The sequence below is a fragment of the Grammomys surdaster genome, unplaced genomic scaffold (assembly GCF_004785775.1).
Source record: "Grammomys surdaster isolate TR1022 unplaced genomic scaffold, NIH_TR_1.0 270, whole genome shotgun sequence".
NCBI classification, from domain to species: domain Eukaryota; kingdom Metazoa; phylum Chordata; class Mammalia; order Rodentia; family Muridae; genus Grammomys; species Grammomys surdaster.
Genome location: NW_021604711.1, coordinates 3,376,097 through 3,398,887, shown reverse-complemented (window position 1 = coordinate 3,398,887; position 22,791 = coordinate 3,376,097). Strand labels below are relative to the sequence as shown.

Here is a 22,791-nt window from a genome sequence, read left to right as displayed (position 1 = left end):
AGTGCTGATGTACAGCCCTGCACTGACTGACACTGGGTCACCCTGTCACTGGTGGTGGCATAGGGCTTGGGCAGCTTAAATAACAGCTGAGGAGTACTGAGCTGTGGGAACGTCTATTGCATTTCCCACTAAGCCAGGGCACAGGAAGGCAGTGCGTATGCAGTGGTGTGGGCTGAGGAAGGTGAACTTGGACTGGCCACATAGACCGGTGGACCTACATCTTAGAGAGCATTCAGCAAGAACTGGGGCCTGGGAGCAAGCAGGGCGGATGGGCTCGAGACAGACAGGAAGCACCTTGTAGAACTCCTGGACTGGGGTGCTGACAACCACTGATTCAGCTTGCACGCGGCCCACCAGGAACTCCAGGTACTTCTCGAAGGCCTCTTGGTTCTTGATAAAGCACATGGCCACATCATCGTCGGTGCCGCAGCCCTGCAGCTCCTTCAAGAAGCTGCCACAAAGGGGACAGTGTCAGCACCTCCTGCCATCAACCAGCTCCAGGCCGTCTCCTCAAGAAGAAGGCCAGGATCCTAATCAGGGACTGAGCTCCAAGGGAAGGGGAGTATGTTGAGTCATGTATGCAAGAAGTGCGTGGTTGTGTGCCCATCTGCCCATGCGTGAGTGTGGACATATATCATGTGTGCACATGTACAAAAGCATTCATGTGTGGGTGCACATTTATGCAGGTTTTCTAATTCTAATAGCATGCATGCATATACATGTAACCACGCACAGATGCAGACACATATGTATATGTGCAGTGTAGTGTGCACATTTGTGATGTGCATGCCTATTGGTACAGGTGTGTACATGTGTATGCTCATGTGTACTTGTATGCCTGGGTGACAGTGTACATGCATAGAAACCTGCAGTTATGTGCACATGTTGGTATGTGTGTTGTAAGATATGCACAAGTAGAGGGTGTGAAATGTTCTGCATATCCATGAGCAGGCATGTTAGTATGAGTTTGCATGTGTGTGTATAAGTATTCACATACAAGAACATGGGCATGCACAGTGTGGCAGCTATGCATCTGCACATGTATGCACATGCATGTGTATGCCTACATATGAGAGTCTACATGCATATGGGCTGTGTACACACTACTCAGAGGCAGCCATACTGCAGGATTTACCCTGCAGAGCCAAGACACCCAATATGGGAAGTTCTGCCTTGTGACGTATTAGCACAGGCTGTCCCCTCCTCAGTTCCTGCCCACCCTCCATGAGGCCTGACCTGCAAATAGGTGCTCATATTCACATGTGCATGCACGTAGCCCCACCCTCCCACCTGCTGTGGAAATGGCTGATGTCCTGGACATTACGAAAGATGACTGTCTTCTGGCTGGCCACAGCTGCGGGTACACGGGGAGATCGGTCCAGGTGCTTCATGTGGTGGCTCTCCAAGAACTGCAGCTCACCCACAAAAGCCTGCTCTGAACTCAGCAACTCCTGGATGACAGAGCTGGCAGAAGGAGAAGCCATTAGGGGGTACTCAAGGGCTCAGTGGCCACAGGATCCTGTCCCTTTCGAGGCCCTGGGAACAGCATCATCATGAGATGGCTTACTCTCGTGTAGCCCCCATCCCCCTCAGCTGCTAAATTTGGGTACTGCTTCTTCCTGAAGCCTACTGACAACTTAGAGAGAGGATGAGGAGTGCCTGGGGAGGGAACCACTCTCTGCATATCTGGTTGGGGTTGCCCCCCAACCCAAACCAGGGAAGTAAGCTGGCATAGCCCATGTGAGGACAGCTGCGGGAATCAGCGTCAAACCAGTGCCGACTCTTCTCTATCTCCACCCATCCCTGAGACAGAGTAGGCAATCACAGCCCCCACAAAAGCAGCATGTCGGAACTCCATTTGGACCCTGAAAGAGGGCAGGCAACAGGTCCCCGAGAGCAATGGGCCAGCCAGGGAAAGCTCTACCAGAAACTCACCTCAGCCTTGTTCTATACTCATCCTCAGACACAGCCTCACCAGGGAACTCGGGGGCCTCAGTGGGTCCCCACTCAGGAGACAGCTAGTGAGGAACAGGTGTCAGTTAGAGGTAGTCTGAGCTCTGACTCTGCCCCTGTGGAGGCTCCTATCCTAATCATGACAATACCAGAGTCCTCTAGGTTAGTGACCTGAAGACCCTCTCCCGTGAGTCCCCCAGCCAAGTACCTTGAGTCTCTTGTCCAGGTAGGCAGGTGACACCCAGCCCTGCCTGGAAGGGCTGGATTTGGTGGGCTTGGTGCGTACAAGCCAGCGCAGGGGATGGGCTGAATCAAGGACCTCCACATACTGGCCTTCTCGCAGAATGATGGCGTCCTGCTCAGCTCCCAGGGGCAGATAGTCAGCTGTGACCACGTAGATGTCAAAGATCTGATTGGGTAGGAAGATGAAATAAGTTGGGAGTGGGGAGGATAGAGTTACCAGCTAGGCTTATCAGGGTCCCCCAGCAGCCACCAGGGAAGGGGGAAGCCTCCCAGAGCCCTGGGTATCAGCCATGCCTGTTCAAGTCCCAGAACACAGGACAGAAGTCTTGGGGACATTCAGTGCAGTTACTGGCTCCCAATCCCACATAAGTGTCAGGAATGTGGATATTCTCTCTTGGCTTCCCCCAAAAGAAAGCACCACACCCTCAAGGACTCGACTCAGGAATATCTATACTCCTCATTGACATCTTATCACCCACACCTGGAACCTAAGAGGATGCCTGCTACACTAGATGGAGATGGTAGAGGAGGAGGAAAGGAAGAAGGGCAGGTGAAAGGAGGGAGGAGGACTCGGAAGAAGCAACTGTGTAGGGAGGCCTGTGGAATGGACCTGGTTCCTTACCAGCTCCTGCCTCCCATGTGTCTTGGGAACAGAAAGCAGACCCAGCTTCCCTGAAGCCAGGAGCTCATCTGATACCCAGTGACACACTCACTTTCCAAGACCTCCCTGGGGCCCTCCCCTGCATCTCTCATCTCTTCATCATCTCCCAGGAGCCCCCTCCCTATCATGTTCTCCAAGAGTCCTGGCCCACCTACCTCACCACGGGAGTCTCCATCCTCTGACTCTGAGGAGGACTCTTGAACACTGGAGGAAGGACGTGACCGGCCATGCCGAGGAGAAGCAGATGGTGTCTTGGATTCCTCATCACTGTCACCTCCAGGCACCTGGAGTTTGGCTAGATGGGCACAAGGGTTGTGATGTCCCCCCAATAGCCAGACAGTTTCCAGACCTTGGAGGCAAGAGAACCTCTGCCTCTGCTCAAGAGCACATGGCCCCAGCATCCTCTTGAGACACACACAAGCACCTCACCCTGTGAGATCTTGGCCGATACCATCTCGGTGATCTGCGAGGTTAGTTTCTGCAGGAACGCTTCTGTGCCCACCTCAGCAAGGGACAGGTGACTGTGGGCCTCCTCAGCCACAAGGGACTCACCTGGGGTGATAAAAGTGAACCTCAATCAACCATCCTTCCCCAGGTGTCTACTGAATATTTCCTACACCACAGGCCCACTTTTGGCCCTAAGGGATGGCAGACGCACAAGACCAGGCTTCTTAATGGTGCTAGGGTTGGAAAAGGAGAACAACCTCTAGAGCCAGGGTGGTGAGGCTAGCCATATGAAATAATAGGAGGCTTTCTGTGGTCTGAGCCAATGGGCCCAAGACCAAGGAAAGGCAAACATGAACAGAGGGGACACAGTAGATGCAGCTGAGGAACAGTGCAGGTGGCTAAGGATCAACAGGGTACCCATGGGCAGTCAAGGGACAGCAGCCAACTGGGGAGTGGATGGCACAGCCAGGATCTGGGTTATGATATGGCACAGTAGGCTCAGTTGAACAGCAGGTAGCTTGTGGACAGTGGACACGCCAGCAGCAGGTGGCCATCATAGCTATGGGGTATGGGTGAAAAAGAGGACAGAGCTGCACAGGGGTCAGACCTTGGTTATCAGGCTGTGGAGGACCTGGAAAATTGTTCATGCCACCTCTGCTCTTGATGCCAGGCTTGCTGGCATCCCCATCCCACTGGATGTGAGCTCTGAGTCTAGGCTAGGCTTCCCTTGGGATCCCACAGGTTCCCAGACCCACTGAGGTCATAAATGGCTCTGACTTCAACCGAAGCTGAGCACAGGAGTGTGAGGACCCCTAACCCAGCACTGTTGCCAGGCAACTTCTTTTTCACCTGGCGTGGCTTGGGGTGAAGGGCTCAAGGTGTGCCCACCCTACCTGTACCTTTCCTCTGCCCGACAAGATCAGCAAAACCTGTGGATTCTGACATCTGGGCTGAGACAGCTTGGCTTGTCCTGTGGAAACGGGCATCGTGAGAGGTCTGAGGTAGGAGCCACCATCTTCCACCTCCCACCTCCCACCCTTGAGCAGAGACTTCTGAGAGGAAAAGGGTATGGAGGCAATGGTCTAGGATCCTAGTCATCATCTCCACACCAGAAGGATTCTGAGAAACCCTCATTCTGCACTGGAGAAACTAACGCATGGGAGGGAAGGGGTGAGCCCAGGTACATAGCCTGTGCAAGCCACAGCTGGTCTACACTGCGGGTCAGGCTGGTCTATGCCAGCAGCATAGTTGTGCTGTTCCCAGTTCCTAGGCATGGTCTGTGATCTTGGCCCTGGGGCCTTCAGAGAGCCTCACTCACCCTTGCAGGAAGGAGGAAATGAGGGCCTCCTTCACTCTCTCCTGCTCTTCCTCTTTGGCCACTGTCAAGAGAGTGGAGAGCCATTCATGGACCCTGAAGCTTCCAATTCCAGGTCTAGATATCCTCAGGACATTTGAGCTGCCTTAGGAATCTGGACTGTATTCTCTGAACCCTAAGCAGGTACCATTCTCAAATGGCCCTGCCTCACTCCTGACCGTGGTAACCAAGAATATGAGTCTACCCTCAGAGTGCCAGCCCACAGAGGGTTGAGCGAAGCTCTGGAGCAGAGAGCTCAGCTCACCCTGGAGACAGAGCAGGTGGGAATGCTGACCTGAGAGACTCTGAAACCCCACACCAAATTCTCCTGCACCATGAGACCTGAGATGCCCGGGGTAGGGGGTGGCTGATGAGAGAATGGAGGTGGAAGAAAAGTCTGGTCCCAGTACAGATGTTGAAGGTCAACATGCCCACCCCTCAAAAGCCCGAGTCCGTACACTGTCCAGCTCTGGTGCCCCTCCCATGGACATGATCCTGTCCACCCCTGACCCTTCACTCACAGCCGGAGATGTGAAGACTGGCAGAGCAGAGCGCCTGGCCAGCAGCGTTGGTGGCAATGCATGTGTAGGTGCCCTGATGCTGTCGGCCTACGTCTAGCAGGACCAGGCTATGCTGCTTGGAAGAGCTGGCCATGGTGTAGCCAGGGGTATCAGGGCCAATCCACAGCACTCCCTTCTCTGCCTCCTCCTTGAGCCAATGCACACTGGGAGCTGGGTGTCCTGAGAGACAGAGGGTAGCAAGTCCATCCCTGATAGAGACTGAACCCCACCAGGAGCCAGGCCCTCCCACAGGGACAGAGCATGGTGGGTAGCTGTCATCATGTCTGAGTTACCTCACCTTCCACCTTCACTGAAAAGGTGATGCTGGAGCCCCTCTTCACTTTCTTGGGGGTGAACTTCTCTAGGATTCGGGGTGGCACCAGCCTCTCATGAACATCTGGAAAGACACAGCCAACACATAGGGATCCCCTGACCAAAAACAAGAACAATCCCCTCCCCCCAAAACCCACCTCTGATGTCCTAAACTCAGAGGATCCCCTGAAACCTATGTCCACTGGCTGTCCACACTTTTGTCCACTCTGGCTTCCTGTTCATGGTCTGCTACCCTCTTGTGCCCATCTAGGGCTATCTCACCTGACGCTGGCTTCTCTTCTGGTTCACCAGGACCTGAAAACACAGAGTCAGACTCTCAGCACTCATAGGTGCTCTGACCCCTAGCCCCATACACGGTGTGTGCGGGTCCTGGTAGCCCCACTCCCAGAGCAAAGACATCCAAACCTCTTGAAACCTCAGCTGGAGAGCTATGGAGCTCACCACTTAGCATGGGGATGGCCACAGGCCACATGGACCTGATGGATGACATACTGCTACCCCTCCTTGTTACCCGCAGCCTCCCCAGACCTGTGGCCTTTATCTACACCCAAATGTGTGGACATGTGCACACCCAGCAGCTTAGGAGCCACATCACCCAAACTCTGGCAAAAGAGACCACAGGAAGCACAGCCACTCACAGCAAGATAGATTTGGTGAAAGTTTGGAATTCACTTTCCATGTTCAGGAAGAGGGGCCTCAAGGCCACCGTGGTCACCTGTTCCCTGCAGGGCTGAGTTCTGGCCATCTGAGTCTCTGCTCACTGGAGCAATGACTGCAGAGCCCAGGCCCTAAGGCTGATAGAGCTTGCAGCACACCTTTGCTTAGTCCTTCAGGACACCCACCTCGGACCAGCAGCCGGGCTGATGAATAGGCAGCACCCACAGCATTGCTGATGTAGGCTGCATATTGACCGCTGTCCTCCCGGGTGACGGAGACAATCTCCAGGGTGTGCAGGGTCTTTTTGTCAGTCATGCGGATGTGGTCAGATGCGGTCAGGGGCTGGCCATCTTTGAACCAGTACAGTTTGGGGGCTGGATAGCCTGAGGTAAACAAAGGCACATGTTCATCCCAAGGCCATCTCCCAATGATAATGGAAGACCCAGAGCAGAGGTCCCTCAGAAACTAAAGGAACAGGGCACACACATGACGACCCAAACACTGCTGACTGGGATCTCATCCCAGCTGTGGCTGGTAGGATGTGACCTCTGTTCTGTGGGACAGTGCCAATCCTTACCAGCTCCTCACCTTTCACCTTGAGCTGGAACTTGGCCAGGCGTGTGCCAGGGGCCACTTGGAGGTCTTTCAGTTCCTCTAGCACCTGGGGAAGCTGCCCCTCATCTGACTCTGTTCCCTCTTGCTCCCGGCTGTCAGGAAGGACCAACAAGGGGACACCCATATAAGTAAGAAGGCTCAAGGCAGGAGGGCCACCGAGATGATGTCAGACATGAAGGGATAGTGACATTCCCGCAAACTGAAGGACAGAGGAAACAGAGCCGCCATAGCCTGATGGAAGTCTCCAAGATTTGGCTCGCCAATCCAAACGCCCTGACCCCCACCCCCAGACAGCAAGATTGCCTCTTCAGAGGCCTTGGGAGAGTCAGCCACTGGATTGTTCCATCTCTGAGGGACCCCACCTGGACAGGTATCCCTGGGCGCTGAAGTAGGATGAGGTCTCAGTAGCATCAGCAGCAGTGTCATAGTCTGTGCTGGTCACTGGAGAAGGAAGGGTGACTCTGGGTCAAGGTCTAAAATACATGTGCACCAGGACAACCTTATCCCTAGGAGGCTCTGACCATGCTGTCTCAAGGCAAGCTACCTGCACTCAACATGGAGAAGAGCCACAGCTTCACACATCTGCCCTGTCCCAACCCGTGACTGGGCCCATACTTCTAGGCTATAACTAGCTGCAAGCCTCTTGGGTCCAATGATCTACAGCTGTCAAACAATTTGCAGTCTTCATCAATTACAATGGCACATATAGAACCTTCCGGTTCCATCTTACAATACCACGAGGGGTTAAAGAGACATTGGCCTCAAAACCAACTGCTGGAGACTTTCCGTACAGGACATAGTAAGAAGGAGTAGATTTTCCTACTGTTATGGTGTTACACATAGAATGTTCATGCCCTGGAAACACACATTTTAAGATGTTAATCTTGGGCTGGCCAGATGGTTCAGTGGGTTAAGGTGCTTGTCCCCAAACCTAGTGACCTGAGTTCAATTCCTGGAACCCAAATGTTTGAAGGAGAGAAACAACTCTCATAAATTGTCCTCTGACAGCCATACAAGTGCCGTGACACACATCACAATCACACACACACACACACACAATGTATAAAAAATTAATCAGTGTGGTATTGGTATTAGGAGTTGGGTCTTTGGGAGGTGATCAGACCATGCCCAGGCAACCCTAGACACTCAGCTCAGTCCAGCACTCACGTTCCACACGAAGCTCAGCCTTTGTGGAGGAGACGCCCATGCTGTTCTCTGCCAGGCAGCGGTAGACTCCCATGTCTGCTGGCACCACTGCTGTGATGATGAGCTGGTGACCCCCCTGCTGGTCCTCGTTGATCATGTAGTGGTCATCTTCTTCTAGCAACTTCCCATCCTTGAACCAGCGCACACTGGGCATGGGCTGGCCTGTTACCACGCAGTCGAAGCTCATGGGGTATCCATCCTGCACATCTTGGTTCTGCAGCTCAGTCAGGAACACTGGGGCTGGCACAGTCAGATAGAGGGTGCTGAGAGTCAGTCATGAGGCATGTCCATCATACCCAGATACCACATACATGCAGGTTGCCACCAGAGGGCAGTGTGAAACAGCAGCCTTTCCTATAAGGGATTTCCCAAACTCCACAATTAGACACCCTGAGCTTCTCTCCCTTCCTCGATCTTTAAAAAATTTGTTCTTGGTTCCCAACTACCATGAGGCTGAGAAGTAGATAATCAGGAAAGGCAGACAGAAGAGGATGTGCAGGATAGAACTTTAGTGGGGCTTTAAACCTCAGATGCCCCAACCTGGGGAGAAGTCTCAAGACACAACACTGAGGGTCATTCATTATAACCTCCTGGTGTAGCCCAGGAGAGACACAGTGCACACTGAAATTGTCTTACTTTCAGTAACTGACATGGAAACTATCATAAAGAATGGATGTCAATATGTACCGCTAGCGAAAGACAGAACTGAGGTTCAAATTCAACTATTTAACCTCAAAGTCAGGGCTTTGCCACCCCTGTAGGCTGGGAGACAACTAGTCAGAGCTCTCTTCTTCCTCAGTCAGCCTCCATCTCCTTCTCTCCTCTACCCCAGGCCAAGCTCCCCCACCCCAGGCCACTGCAGCCCACAAACTCACTCACCAGCATCTGAAGTCTGCAGGCCAGGTGTCTTTGCAAGTGGCACTGCAGGGGTGACAGCGGGGGCCACCTTGCCAATGCGCATCTCCACTCCCCGGGGTCCCTGCTCCCCTAGGCTGATCTCCACCTCGATGCCCATGGTGGCAAACATGTCACGGAAGCAGGTGACTGCCCGGCAGGCCTCTGCAAGCGACTCAAAACGGATGCACACAAAGTTTTCATCCTCTCGGTATGTTTGCCAGTCTGCAGGCTCCTCTGGCTCCACGGGGCCTTCATCAGCACTGAGGAAGATCTCCTCTTCTGAAAGCTCAGCTGGGCTCTTGGTGCGGAAGAGACGGTGCAGGCGTCTTGCTGCCCGGCGGAAGGCATCATCCAGCTCACCCCCGGAGGAGCTCTCAGCCTCACTCTCTGTCCCACTGACCACCACACAGGCACTGTGGCTCACACGTCCAAACTTGGTGCTCACTTGACAGGTGTAACGTCCAGAGTCAGTGGGGCCCAGGCCAGTGATCAGTAGAGAGCAGGTACCATCCTTGAGCTGGTCTATGTGATAATGGCGCCCGTCTGTTAACTCGATGCCATCCTTCAACCAGCAAGCCCGCATATCAGCCTTGGTGGCCACCACACACTCCAGCCGCAGCACATCCCCAACCTGTGCCTCTGTGTCCCCGAATGTTCGTGAGAATACAGGCCCTTCCTGATGCTTCATCTCCTTCCGCACTTTGTAGCCCTTAAAGGCAGCCTGGATCTTCACAGCTGCCTTGTCCAGGGATGGATCCTTCAAATCTGCTGCACTCAAGTCTCCCGGCAGTGGGCATGTGGGCACTACTGGCTCCTGCTGCCTTTGTGGCTTCACAGACGTGACCACCTGGGGCTCATGCTATGGACACAGGATGTAAGGTCAGAGCAAGACAGGGAAATGGAGACCAAGAACACCCCAGGCCCAGTACCACCCCAACACACCATCTGCCTCCAGATTAGTGGTTGCCTAGGTGCTTTCTGGAGCCCTGCTACTACTGCTCTGCAAAGCAAATGCTCTTCCTAGAAATCAAAGTATACAGTGACCCAGAGGGGGACCAACAACTTTGTAGGGAATATAACAAAGGCCATGCTCACCTCTTGTTACTGTTTAGTAGGTGTGTGAGTGGGTTTATGGAAAATGCAAGAAAAATAGGCAGGCAGGTGGTTGTGTGGCTGGATGGGTGGTGGGAGGGTGGCTGATGATGGACGGATGGAAGGATATTTGGGTGGATGGGTGGATACACAAGTCAGCAGAAAAATGAGCAGGTGAGCAAATACAGGAATAACTAGCAGGTGAATGGTGAATGGAATGGGGGACAGGGCACACATGTCTGAGCGAAGGGAGGAACAGTCAGATGGCGGATGGTGGGTAATGGATCGATGGATGACCAGGTGAACAGACAGCACGACAAATGGATAAACCGGAAAATAAATACAGGAGGTATGGGCTGTAGATTAGTGGACAGGTGGGTGGGGTTAGGTTGATAGATAAGTGGTCCAACAGTTCAACGGGTGAGTGATGGATGATGGGCAGATGAGCGGATGAACTGCAAATAACGGACAAATGGGCAGACAGATGGACAGGGGTATAGAAGGATGCTTGGATGAGTGGACAGACTGATATACAGATGGAAGGAATGACAGTGAGCAGATGAATAGATAGATAGATAGACAGACAGACAGACAGACAGACAGATAGATGCAAATATAGGTGGAGGAGTGGGTGGCAGATGAATGGATGGATGTGAAGATGCAAAGATTATGCACTACGGGTAGATGGCGTTGAGCTGGATGAATGGACGGGTGAGTTATGGGACTAGAGATGGGCACAGAAAGGGGTGGTGAAGACCTGAGACCTCTTCTTGCAGACCAACTAGGAGGCTCACCTTGCTGGCCAAGGGTGAGATCCCAGGACCCCCGGCCTTCTTGAGGTAGGTAACTAGGGAAGGGGTGCCAGCCCGTGACTCATCGTCTGAGCTGGTGTGTGAGAGGTCAGCCTCTCCTGTGCGTGCTAGCTCATCGGCTGTAGAGTAGCCCTCAGAGAGGTCAGGAGCTGTCTCTTCTGCTTCCTGCCGCAGATGCTGCACACGGCTATCTTCCTCGGGCAGCTCACTGATGGAGTCCAGCGTGGGCTCTCGGCTCATGCGGCGCTTCCGGGCAAGGGCCTCCCAAAGCAGATGCAGGTCACCCTCCTGGGCTGCCTCAGGAGGGAGGCTAGGCTGTGCGGGGACCTCATCCCCAGAGCCTGAGGTCATGACCACTGAATAGGGCAACAGAATAGTCACTGGGTGAGATTAGACAAAGCCATAAGCCCAAGCCTACCTATGCTGCTGACTGGGGTATGACCTGGCTGTGGGCGTCTGGACCTCTGTGCTCTTCATCATGAGCCAGGGACCTTTATCTACTCCAAGATGCTCCAAACCTCAGGTCCTTACCCCATTTTTTCTCAGTCTACCTCCTGCAAGGGGCCTACAGCAACTCAACCAGAACAGGAAATATCTCAGCAAAACTAAAATTAAACCTCTTTCTACCTGTTCAGCCCTGCTGCTGGTATAGGAGCCCAGGTTCACAGAGACATTAGCACTACACAGAGACAATATGCTTACACTGGGGCAGGCTCAGAAGGCAAGAGGAGGAGACCCTAGTGAAGCCTGTAGCTCAAAGTGCAGTGGGTAGAGGAGGTACCCAGAACACAGAGGGCTTCCATCAGGAGGGCTGAGTTAAGGGATGGACTCAGAACAATTGGGAAAGCATGGGCAAGGGGCGAGAGACTCTTAGTATAGGTAGGACCTCAGGCACAGGGGAGAAGGAGAGGACTAAGAGCAAGGGAGGCTCATAGTGGGGACAAGCTAGAGTGCAGAGCGATCTTCTCAGGGTGATGCTCAGAGTGTGGTGGGTCACAGAGCTGACGGTGTATGACGTGTGAGAGTGCCTTAGAATGCAGAATACACTGAGAGGGGGGCATGCTCCAAGTAGAAGTAGCTTCAGAAAAGGCCTCCAAAGTCTTGTGGGCAGGGGTCCCAGAACTTAAGGATCTACCACCAATCCTACTCAGGGATAGGAAGCTGCCCTGCAGAATAATTCAGACACATGAGACCTGCCTCATCTGGCTAAGCCTTGGTTTCTCTGCACATCACATGGAGTTATGGAAAAGGGAGTCTCAGTTTTGTCTCCAGAACACATCAAAAAGAAAGGCCAAATCAACCCTTCCCCCACTCCCAGAGCATCCAGCTCCGGAGCCCAGACGCACCGTTGAAAGTGGCAGCTCCTGAGGAGTGTAGGCCCTGGATGGGACAACAGCGGTATTCTCCTTGGTCTTCAGTCCTAAAGCCCTTGATCACCAGCATCTGCCGCTGACCCTGAGAGAAGATCTCAAAGTGCCCGCTGGGCTGGATGCGCTCTGTTCCTTTGTGCCAGACGATCTCGCCAGCATCAGCTGCCACTTCCAACTCCAGACACACATCTTCACCAACCACTGCCTGCCGTGTTGCTGGGGTTGGGGCTGGGGCTGGGGCTGGGGCTGGGGCTGGGCCTGGGGCTGGGGCTGGGGCTGGGGCTGGGGCTGGGGCTGGGGCTGAGGCTGGGGTTGGGATTGGTGCTGGAGCTGGGGTTGGGGCTGGGGCTGGTTTAGGTTCCATTGGCTCTGCTGAAGAACAATGTCCATAGATTACATCAGCCAGGGTCACTGCCCCACCCTATAAGGCTCCCTCCCTCCACCTTGCACAGCTGGGTACTCTCTTGGACTGAAAGCAGTAACTTACCTATCTTGACCATCTGGGGCAGATGTACAGACTCCCCAGCACCTGCTGGACCCACAGCTGCCACTCGGAAACGGTAGGTCTTCCCAGGGACCAGGCCGTCCACCACACACTCTGGGCCAGGTACTAACTCGTGGCACAGCTGCCACTGGCCTGTGGATGCCTCCTTCATCTCCACACGATAACCACATAGACCACCGCCACCATCACTCAGGGGAGCCACCCAGGATAGGGTCACAGAATGGTCACTACGACCCACCACTTCAGCATCTTCAGGGGGATCAGGGAGAGCTGCATGGAAGAGGATAGATTAGCACACACATTGGGGCCTGCAGTGCTTCCAGCAGTTGCTGGGGTCCAGTACTAGACACAGCATACTCTTTGGGGTAGACTCCTCTATGAGTTCTGTAGGACCCTGAACCCAGTGGCGAGACTGTTTTGGGAAGCAAGGAATGCTCCTGAAGCCTCCATGGGTTGGTGTTTGTCCATCTTGGCATTCACCACTAAGGGCAGCCATTGGGACTAGAGGACTTCCTTCCTCTTGGCCCTTCCCCCCTAAGAGCTAGGCTTAGATCTACACTAGACAAAGAAGAAGGGGACAGAGTAAGATCTCAAGAGACTCTGGCCTCAGGGAGTGATCAAGGATAAGCATGAGCATCTCAAGTCAGTCACTCTATTGGACCCGCAGGAGACACTATCCTCAGGCTCTGAGGGTCTAAGGGAACAACACAGAATCTAGCTCTTGATGGTCACCCATCTGAGGCAAAGTGGTTTGGGGGTGGCGAGGTGAGAGTTAGGTGTTCCTCAGACCCAAACTCTAGGGAAGGGATCTCTGCCAACCACTCACCCAACACAGAGAGGCGTGCAGAGGCCACGGCATCACGTGCTGCAAATGTGACCTCTCCTGCGTGTTGAGGCTGGGCGTTGTTCAGTGTCAAGGCATGGTGGCTGCCATCTGCGGTGACTGTCCAGTCAGTGTCATCAGGTTGGATGGCAGCCCCGTTGACGTACCAAGTAGCCTCGCCCACGGGCACTGCCTCACTTAGTATGCAGGTGAAGCAGACCTGCATACCCGCTTTCACAGATGCATCTTGTGGGGGCTCTAGGACTTCCAAGCGCCAGCCTGTGGGAAGCATTTGCAGACGAGCATTTGCAGAGGGTGAGGGTGCTCCAGAAAAGGAGTGTAAGGCCCCTGGCCCTTACAAAACCTCCTTCAACCCAGCCTCAAGTTGGAAGTGCCTCAGACTGACAGTTCACCTAATTAATTCTCCTGGACCAGGAAGGCCTCATGTTGGGAAGTCTAGAAGATCAACAACCCTCATCCACAGGTCCTACTGCCACTGCTCTGATGGCCTCCAGGGCCTCTAAGGGGAAAGCCCTGAGAGATTTCAGGGAGGTCCATCAGGAAGGTGCCTTAGACACTTCCTTTGCCTTCCCATTTCCTGTCCCATTCTCTAGCCCACTGTCTCTAAATCCCTGTAGACCAAGGAGGTCCAGCCACCTATAGGAAGAGTCTGGAGACACCCACCAACTCCACAGCCAGGTAGAGCCCTTGTTGGAAGGGATCCTGGAGACATCACTCTTCTCACTGGAGTCCCCACCCCTGAAGAGTGGCAGTTCCCAGCTGACAGTTGAATATCACTCTGGAAATGACTCTTTCACGTGTGGCTCTCATCCCAGACACCAGTCCTTCCATCCTATTCAATTCCACTGGACTAACAGCACAGTTTGGGAGGTGGGAAGAACTCAAATCCAACATCCTTCCCTTCCTGCACAGCCTTTGGTGAGCTTTTTGTCAGCCTCTTTACTACCACCTCTATTCACAGTTCAGTCTCTGGTAGAAGAGTCTCCGTCCCATTTACCCAACCGACCCTCCCTCAACTTGGTACCTCTCACAGTGAGGAACGCAGACGTGACCACATCCCCTGCCAGGAAGGTCACTCGGCAGCTGTCCTGTGGCTTCAGGTTTTTGAGCAGAAGCAGGTGCCGCAGTCCGTTCTCAAAGTAGACCACCTCCACGTTTTCCGATGTGTGCACCGGCTCGTCGTCCAGCAGCCAGGTGTGGGCAGCCACTTCAGGCTGGGACAGCTGGCACTCGAACAGAGCTTCGCCGCCCTCCAGTGCATCCACATTCTCCAGGCCACGCACCACTGTGTTCTTGGCTGTGGAGAAAGTAGGGCTTAGGAGTTTGTACCTCCAGCTGTCTCCTGCAAGAACCACCCTCCCCCCCAAAAAAAACTATAAAGAGCCAAACAGAACAGGACTCCAGCAGCCACCGTGGAGGGTGGCACTCAGGGTCCACTGGAGGAGGTAGGGTCATCCAGCCCACCCATCCCATCACATTAGCATTGGGCTCCACAGAGCAGAGAGGCATCTTGTGCCTCACAGATGGAAAACCACATAGGTGTTCACAAACCAGAACCTCACAAACCCAGACTCAAGCCCTCTGGAGATGCAGACCAGTGTCCTTTCCCACAATAGTGCCTACAGCTTCAAGGTGTGGGCCACACCCTTTCTTTAAGTTCCTAACAAGCACTGCTAGACCTGTCCTGATGCCTGGGATGCTTTCCTCAAATTTGTATCGACTAGAGACCTCCCAAGTTCATACCCCTCCCCTCTGGCCAGTTATATTAGCCACTTTCTCATAGAAGCCACAAGCTCACGAGACTGTGCCCTAACCTAGATATAGCTCTGTGTCGCCACCCATTACAGATGTTCTCAGTGTATAGGTCACCTGCATTGCAAGGTTGGCGGCCATTGCTTGCCTTTCTACCATGACTATATCAAGCCTGCCTGCCAGGTGGCCTCACCTTGCACTTGGAGCAGTGCCACAACTCGAGTGCCCGCGGCCTCACAAGAATAGATGCCGCTGTCACAGGGCAGGGCTGGCCTGAGGGTCAGCCTGGCTACGGTCCAGTCCTGCTCTATGATGACACGGTGGCCATCCGCGCACACCTCCCGCTCGTTCATCTTCCACGTGGCCTGCACGGGCCGCGAGTACTGGCAGAGGAGCTCAGCCGAGCCACCCTCCTCCACCACCAGGTCCTGCATGGCACTCACCACCTCCACCGTGGGATCTGTCGGCCAACATGCCAGACATGCATCAGCCCCTGGGACAGTGCCACCATGGCCCACCCGCCTTCTGCTGTCTGTGTTAGTGGCTTCAGCCGCTGCAAGCACAGAGCTTTGGTGGGCAAAGGCTTAGCAACAGGTGCCTGGCATGTGACCAGGAAGGGGACCCATCATGCCTGCCCAAGAGCCCTATATACCAGACACACCTCGTTCTGCCCATAGCAGATGACAGTCAGGCTGACTGTCCAGGCTGGGCCCCTCTAAGCCCAAGGTGAACACCCAGGTCCCATCTTAAACACACCTGGACCCCAGATCCTGGCAATCTGAAGCTGCAGCCCATCTTGTCCCTCTCCAAGAGTGTAAAGATGCTTGCTGATACCCTTGGGTTCCATCCCATCCCCACCTGTTGAAATCCTATTCAACCAATGGCTATTCATCCTGGATCTGGTTCTATGAGTCTTAGGCAAAGGCACTGGATGAAAGATTCAGATGGACTGTTTGGAGTCCCTGGCAGCCTTCTACCCTCCTTGCCCAGCCAACTCTTCCCCAGAAGGGTTCCCACAGGAAGAGAAGCAGGTGTGCACAGGGGCAAACCAGAACCAGAAACAATGGTTTCTCCATCAGGAGTCCAGGAAGCACCCCCCCGCCACACCGCCCTTTCTGGCTGGGATGTCTAGCCAATGGGATGGTAAACAAGGCCAGTGTGTATAGGTCCCACACAGCAAACGTGCAGGCCAGTCTCCAACTAAACAATTCATGGAGACTAAACTCCCCACTCAGGAAGTAAGTGGAAGCTCATCCTCTGCCCACACGGGACTGTCCTGGGTACATGTTGGGCACAGAGCAATGCCTAGTCTATGGCCGTTGGGGTCAGTACCTGACACTCAATTTCCCAGAACTCTGCAGAAGGAAGACATGCAAGGGACAGCAAGAGCAGAAGCACCAGCGTGGGGAGGTCCCCATTGGCCAATACCTTTGACTAATAATTTGGCTGTGGAGACCAGGGGCCCTGTGCGGAAGGTGATGGTGCCTGAGTCAGCCACCCCCAGGCCTGAGAGCGTGAGGGAGTGAACAGTGCCCTCTCGCACAGTGATGGCACTCTCAGGGCTGTTCTGAAGCAGGGTGCCATCCAGCCACCAGCGGGCCTCCGGCCCACCTGCGCGAGATACCTCACAGGAGAACGTGGCCACCTCCCCCGCGAAGACATCCACATTCTGCAAGCCTCGTACCAGGCATAGTGCTGCCTCTGTTCAAGAAGGTGAGAAGGAAGTCTCGGCTGAAGATCCCTGGGGTCTATGGAGTAGGGGACACCCTCAGGGGCACTGATGTGGAAATATGATCCAACAGCCAGGTTGTTCTCTGTCCCAGTTCCTAACAGAACTTTCTGAATGTCACAAGTGTTCTTATACATAGCCAGCCTATTAGTCACATCAGAGGCTATGCTGATGAGGTGGAGCCTTCAGGAAGGGGCTGGTCACCAGGAATACCAAGTGACAAGAGGGGTCAAATGTCTAGCTCTACCCACCAGTCTCAGGGAGAGCAGCAAGACTGGAGGTAAATGTGAGCAAATCTGATGGGCTTCAAGATTTGGGGTACCAAGAGGATGGAGCATGATCAATGGACAATAGATGGGGTACCTGTCAACTGTCCCCCACACTAGCTAATCTTCGACTATTGCTGGGTGCTGTGCTGTGTAACAAACCAGTAACTGTTTCATGACTCTCAGCTGTCCTAGCAAATTGGTCAAACCCAGGAGGACAGGGCGAGCCTCACTCACATCCACTTAGTCAGCAAGCTTAGGTTTGCAACTGACTTTGCTGGTGGAGGCGTCTCATGGGACTGAGTCTGTAACCAGTGGTCTGTGCTCACTTTGGGTCATGTCAGAATTGAATCAAGTTAAAGTGCATCCAGTTGGTATCTGTTGGTATCTGTTAGTATCAATTGACTGGTGTGTGGGGAACCCACTGTTCTAGTCAGGTGTCCTGTGTTGTACACATTTTTGAGGGGAACTGCAGTGAGAATGTTGTTCCCTGCAACTAGAATTCCAAGTGGCTTTACTAGAACAATCTTGAGACTGACTGATACTGGCATCCTGGAATCTTCTGGGATCAGGTACTACCCAGACCAGAACAGCTTAGACCAGAGGTCCAGAAATCCATCCCAGCCAGTCGGCTGGGAGAAAAGCACAGAGACAATCCACACTGAGCCCATAACAAGCCCATGAGCTAATGAACATCCCACACAGGGTCAGAGCACTCCTGGCTCCATCCTCAAGAAGCCAACGACACCTACCTGGCATCTTTTTCAGAAGGAACAAAGGATAAACTCTACATTTGGGACTCTTTCTGACAACAGGTGTCTCCTGTAACCTAGGATGGGCAAGAAGGAGGCACCCCAGGACCTGTTGCTCCCTGAGTATGGGGCTCAGTCCCAGGAAGTGGCTTTCCATTCCTGGGGTGTGTAGACACAGGGGCACTCTATCTAGATGTCCTCCAAGATTCTGCCAGCCTTGGGACTCAGGGGCCTTAGTTACTGAGTACACTGCGCCCCCACCAAATAGCAGGCTTCAGGTTTAGGAGCCTCATTGGTGTGAATGTCCTCCACTTGGATCTCCTGCAGCCCATCAACCTCTTGAATGGATATTTGGGGTAATCACAGCAGATGGATGGCCAAAGTACTCCAGGGCATTAATGATTTCACAGCTCCATGACTTTCCCATGCTCCAGACCAGACAGGAAAAAAACAACAATCTCTTTCAACACTTGCTACCTGGAGCCAGGCAAGAAGGATGCCACCACCACCCTGTGTTTCTCTCTGAACATTTATCAGATGCCTTCTTGGGGGCAATTGGCAAAGTCCAGATCCCTCTGCTTCAATTTGCTTCTATATAGTACAGGATGAGGCTGAGAAGAGTCAGCCAGGATCCATTTGGAAGGACATCAGTACCCAGGAAGACAGGACAACCCCCAGGATCACCCCAGAAAACTCCTTTAGAAGTCTTTGCACACAATCTCCCAACAACTGTCCTCCTTGAGCACCAGCTCCTAAGCCTGGCCATTACAGAGCTACCTGGATGCTCACTTCCCCTTAGACCCCACAAAGCTGCAGATGAGCCAGTTGTCTCAGAATGGGAACATTTAGCCTAGAGCAGGGCTGAAGCACATCCTACAGTTCCATGTTGTCCCCCTCAAGACACAGCTCCTTTCTGCTCTGCCCCTACTCAAGACAACCATGAAATTCTTCACCAATCAGCTTAAAGGCATTGGCACTTGGCAGCCTTTCTCAGCCCCACAGGCCATGGAGTTGACCATGTCAGGTGATTTCTAAAGTTCCAGAGGAAACTGGGATTCAGAATATGCTCTGTTCTCCACATCTAGCTCCCCTCAGCAGATTAAGGGTTCCACTATAGTAAAACTACATGTAACCCATTCTGAGATCTTAGACATGAAGAGTAGGAGACCAGAGGTTTCATCCAATGGTGAACAGATAGTTGGATGGCAAATAAGGGCTTGAATAGATGACTAGATGGATAGATGGATGGATGGATGGTGGGTAGGTGGGTGGGTGAATGGTTGGATGATAAACACATTAATGGATGTACAGATGGTAGATGGGTGAATGGTTATAATGGTGGATGATGAATGGATGGTAGGTAGATGGATGGACAATCATGAGTAGCTAGGTAAGTAGGTAGATGACGTGGAAGATGGATGATAGACGAAGACTGATGAGGAATGGGCTTAGGTAAGAGACAAATGGCGGCTGTAAATGAGTGGATGCATACATGGGATACAGGTAGAGGGTAAATCAGTAAGTGGGAAGATGATGGAGGTGCCAGTGAGATCACATTGAGAGCAGAGCAGGTGGCACGGGAAGGTTGCTCAAAGCCGAGCTCTACAGGATGGACATATTCTGGGAACAAGGTGTACTCTTCACTGAAGGTTCCTGAAGTGCTGTCTGCCAGGCACAGGCCGCATTTACTATGTCCACATCCATACATGTGTCAGAGGTGTGTGGTTGCGCTCACATCTCTAAGCCTTTTGAGCAAGTAAATGTACATCAGCATGAACATATATGCACATACAAGGACCTAAACCACACAGTTGGCCCTTGTCACCCTGTAAGGCCCAAGCCCAGGTTAGCCAGACTCTAGCACTTCAGGAGGCAGTGGCAGTTCTGCCTGAGATACCACATGCTGGAAAATTGCCAGCCCCAGTGCAAAATTCACAGCTAGAAGTCTTGGGCTTCTAACGCCTCTGCAGCAGCTGCAGTGCTCAGAGACAAAGGACAACCACTGGGAGAGGCTGAGGTAGGATAGGGATGCCTACCTGCGACCTTCAGCTGGGCCTCTGAGGAGCATGAGCCCACTTGGAGAGTGATGGTTCCAGCGTCCTCGAGAGTCACCTGAGGAGGCAGGAAGAAGATGCGTGGCTTGCACCCTACCCTGACCAAAAGGGGCCGATCCATCTTCCCAGGCCCCAGTGATTGGGGCTTGTCACCTCCCCAACCCAATGCCCTGGAGGAAGGTCTTCCCTAATGAGCTCAGAACCTTCTATGTGTGGGCAGAAGCGTAGCCCCACCTTGTGCAGAGTGAGCAGGTAGAGTGTGCCCTGCTCCACAGTGATGTTGTTCATCTCGTTGCACTGCAAAGGAACCCCTCCCAAAGCCCAGCGAGCCTCCTGGCCCGAGGCCCTGGACAGCCGGCACTGGAAGTGGGCATCCTGGCCCTCGCTGAGCTTCACATCCTTCAGGGGCTCCAGAACGGTCACCTCAGGTACTAGACATGGAAGTGCGGACATCAGCCTTGCATCTGGAATGTTCCCTCAAATGATAGAGCTCCTATATACCTGGAGTCACATGCTACCTCAACCCAATCCCTGAGAACAATCCCATAGGAGCATGCTACCAACACCCTCTCTAGATCTATATAGAGAACACACCCCGGGCTCAGGCCCAAGGAGAATCTAGAGGTAACCTAGGGCTTGGAGTAGTACAGTCTGCAGAATCTCTAAGCGATAGTAGGTAAGTTCGAAGCATATGAACTTCAGAGAAGCCCACTGTACCTACCTACCAGCCAGATCCACCTGTGAAAGCACCACACAGGTCCTCCTCACAACCAGGACCTCAGCCTCCAAAGACTGTCTATCTATTTGTGTTCCTCAAATTTGCCTAAGCCTGAACATTCTCTTCCCAGGAGAGAGAAGGCCAGAAACACCAAAGCCAGATACCTCGGACTGTGAGCTGAGCAGAAGATGAATGGCTGCCCACGTGGAAGGAGACAGTACCAGCATCCTCCAGTGTCACACCCTTCAACTGGAGCACATGGGTACAGCCGTCTCTGAGAACAGCCACCTCTGTCACTTCATTGCTCTGCAGTGGCAGACCTTGGAGGTGCCACCGCACGTCTGTGGCTCCTGCCCGTGACACCTTGCATGTGAACTCCACATCCTCATCAGCCTGGACCTCCATGTCCACGAGTCCCCGGACAATGGTCACCTCAGGCTCTGGGGGAGGGACACAGAGGCAAGAGGTCCTTTATCAGTCTGAGACAAATTCCCATGGCCTCTTCTCCTGAAAGCCTTCCTTGACATCCAGAGCTCTCTGCTACCCGACATGGCAGGTCACCTGCTAGGCTTACAGGCACGGAAGCTGAGCAGGGACACTTGCTTTCCCACAGTCCAAGAGGGAAACTGGTTACACGGGTGAGTGCTATGGTTGGCCCTGATACTGCTGCCAGCCCTATCTTGGCTAGGTCACCATTTATCAAAAACTTCTATAGAAATAAGTAAGGGCTGAGAGAATCCCCCAAAGCAATGCTGAATTTCCTGCTGGCTGGAGAAGAGGAGGCAGGGCCCTCTTTGGGGTCTGAGGATTGTCCTGGTTGCTAGGGCCCTTCAGAGAATCAGAACTGGACACAGTATAGGAGCGAGGTGGAGAGGGCTATGGTGTGAAGGTCCAGGCCCCAGGGTAAGCTGCGCCCAGGAGATCCCTAGGGAGTGGGCGTGGTGGGAAGGGCTCACACTTTGCTCCTGGAGTCTAGCTACTCACCTTTGACTCTGAGAGAGGCCAGAGTCTTCTGGCCACCCACCACGCAGGCATACTCCCCGGTGTCCTTGGCCTCCAGCTCGTGGATCAGCAGCTCGCACGTAGCCCCTTGGCACCGCATCTCATACTTGGGACCGACATGCAGCTCTATCCCCTCCTTGAGCCACTGCACTGGAGTCCCCGGCTCAGCTTCGTTCAGTTGACAACACAGCCGGGCCATGCTACCTGCTTCCTGCTCTGTGCTCTGAAGGCCAGTCTTGAACTTGGGCTTGGGGGCTGAGGACCATCAAAGAATACTTAGAGCTATGGGTTCCAACTCCCTGACTCTGACTGAGTAAGGTCCCCTGCTCTTCAAGGAGGGGAAGAGGGCTGGGATGTATACCAACCACAGGCGGCTCACCTCGGACGGAGAGCCTGGCGATGCTCTGTGTGTGGCCTGCATCGCAGGTGTATTCGCCGGCATCCTCCTGCTCCACCCCGTGGACCAGCAGCTCCGCAGTTGTGCCCTCCTGCACCATCTCATACTTAGCACAAGGAAAAAGCTCCAGGGAGCCCTTGCGCCACTCCACACTCACAGCCTCTCGGCTCAGCTCACAGCGCAGGCGTGCGGTGGTCCCCTCATCGACGTCCTGGGCCTGCAGCTCCCGTAGGAACCGCACGGGAGCAGCTGCAAGGTTGACAGACAGCATGAGAGCATGTCCCTGAGTTGATAAGGGTGTTACAGCCAGGGAACCACCCACAGTAGAACCGTGGTCAGGATTCCCAGGATACTACTGCAGGGAGGAACTGAGGAGCTATATGTATACAGCAGTCGAAATGAGTTTCTGCACCTGCCCATGAAGCTACCAGGGAGAAGAGAACACATGGAGGGATGTCCCTGAGGAGCTACAGATAAAGTCATGGGGACATTGAAGTGAGAGTATAGTATAGTATATAGTATAGTATAGTATAGTATAGTATAGTATAGTATAGTATAGTATAGTATAGTAT

The 22,791-nt window shown here is 53.5% G+C and overlaps 1 protein-coding gene across 1 annotated transcript in view; it reads right to left on the bottom strand.

The window, feature by feature from the left end:
• Positions 1 to 22,791, bottom strand: part of Obscn (obscurin, cytoskeletal calmodulin and titin-interacting RhoGEF) — a 113,094-nt gene that overhangs the window by 33,355 nt on the left and 56,948 nt on the right. The window contains 26 exon segments of the mRNA XM_028776488.1: positions 295 to 451; positions 1,291 to 1,464; positions 1,936 to 2,018; positions 2,162 to 2,362; positions 3,013 to 3,152; positions 3,287 to 3,409; positions 4,204 to 4,274; positions 4,623 to 4,683; positions 5,180 to 5,398; positions 5,517 to 5,615; positions 5,813 to 5,845; positions 6,394 to 6,591; positions 6,797 to 6,915; positions 7,186 to 7,264; positions 7,991 to 8,269; positions 8,909 to 9,773; positions 10,801 to 11,186; positions 12,177 to 12,458; positions 12,688 to 12,975; positions 13,532 to 13,807; positions 14,574 to 14,846; positions 20,085 to 20,160; positions 20,337 to 20,533; positions 20,985 to 21,260; positions 21,805 to 22,077; positions 22,202 to 22,468. Coding sequence (XP_028632321.1) covers positions 295 to 451; positions 1,291 to 1,464; positions 1,936 to 2,018; positions 2,162 to 2,362; positions 3,013 to 3,152; positions 3,287 to 3,409; positions 4,204 to 4,274; positions 4,623 to 4,683; positions 5,180 to 5,398; positions 5,517 to 5,615; positions 5,813 to 5,845; positions 6,394 to 6,591; positions 6,797 to 6,915; positions 7,186 to 7,264; positions 7,991 to 8,269; positions 8,909 to 9,773; positions 10,801 to 11,186; positions 12,177 to 12,458; positions 12,688 to 12,975; positions 13,532 to 13,807; positions 14,574 to 14,846; positions 20,085 to 20,160; positions 20,337 to 20,533; positions 20,985 to 21,260; positions 21,805 to 22,077; positions 22,202 to 22,468 — 5,495 coding nt within the window.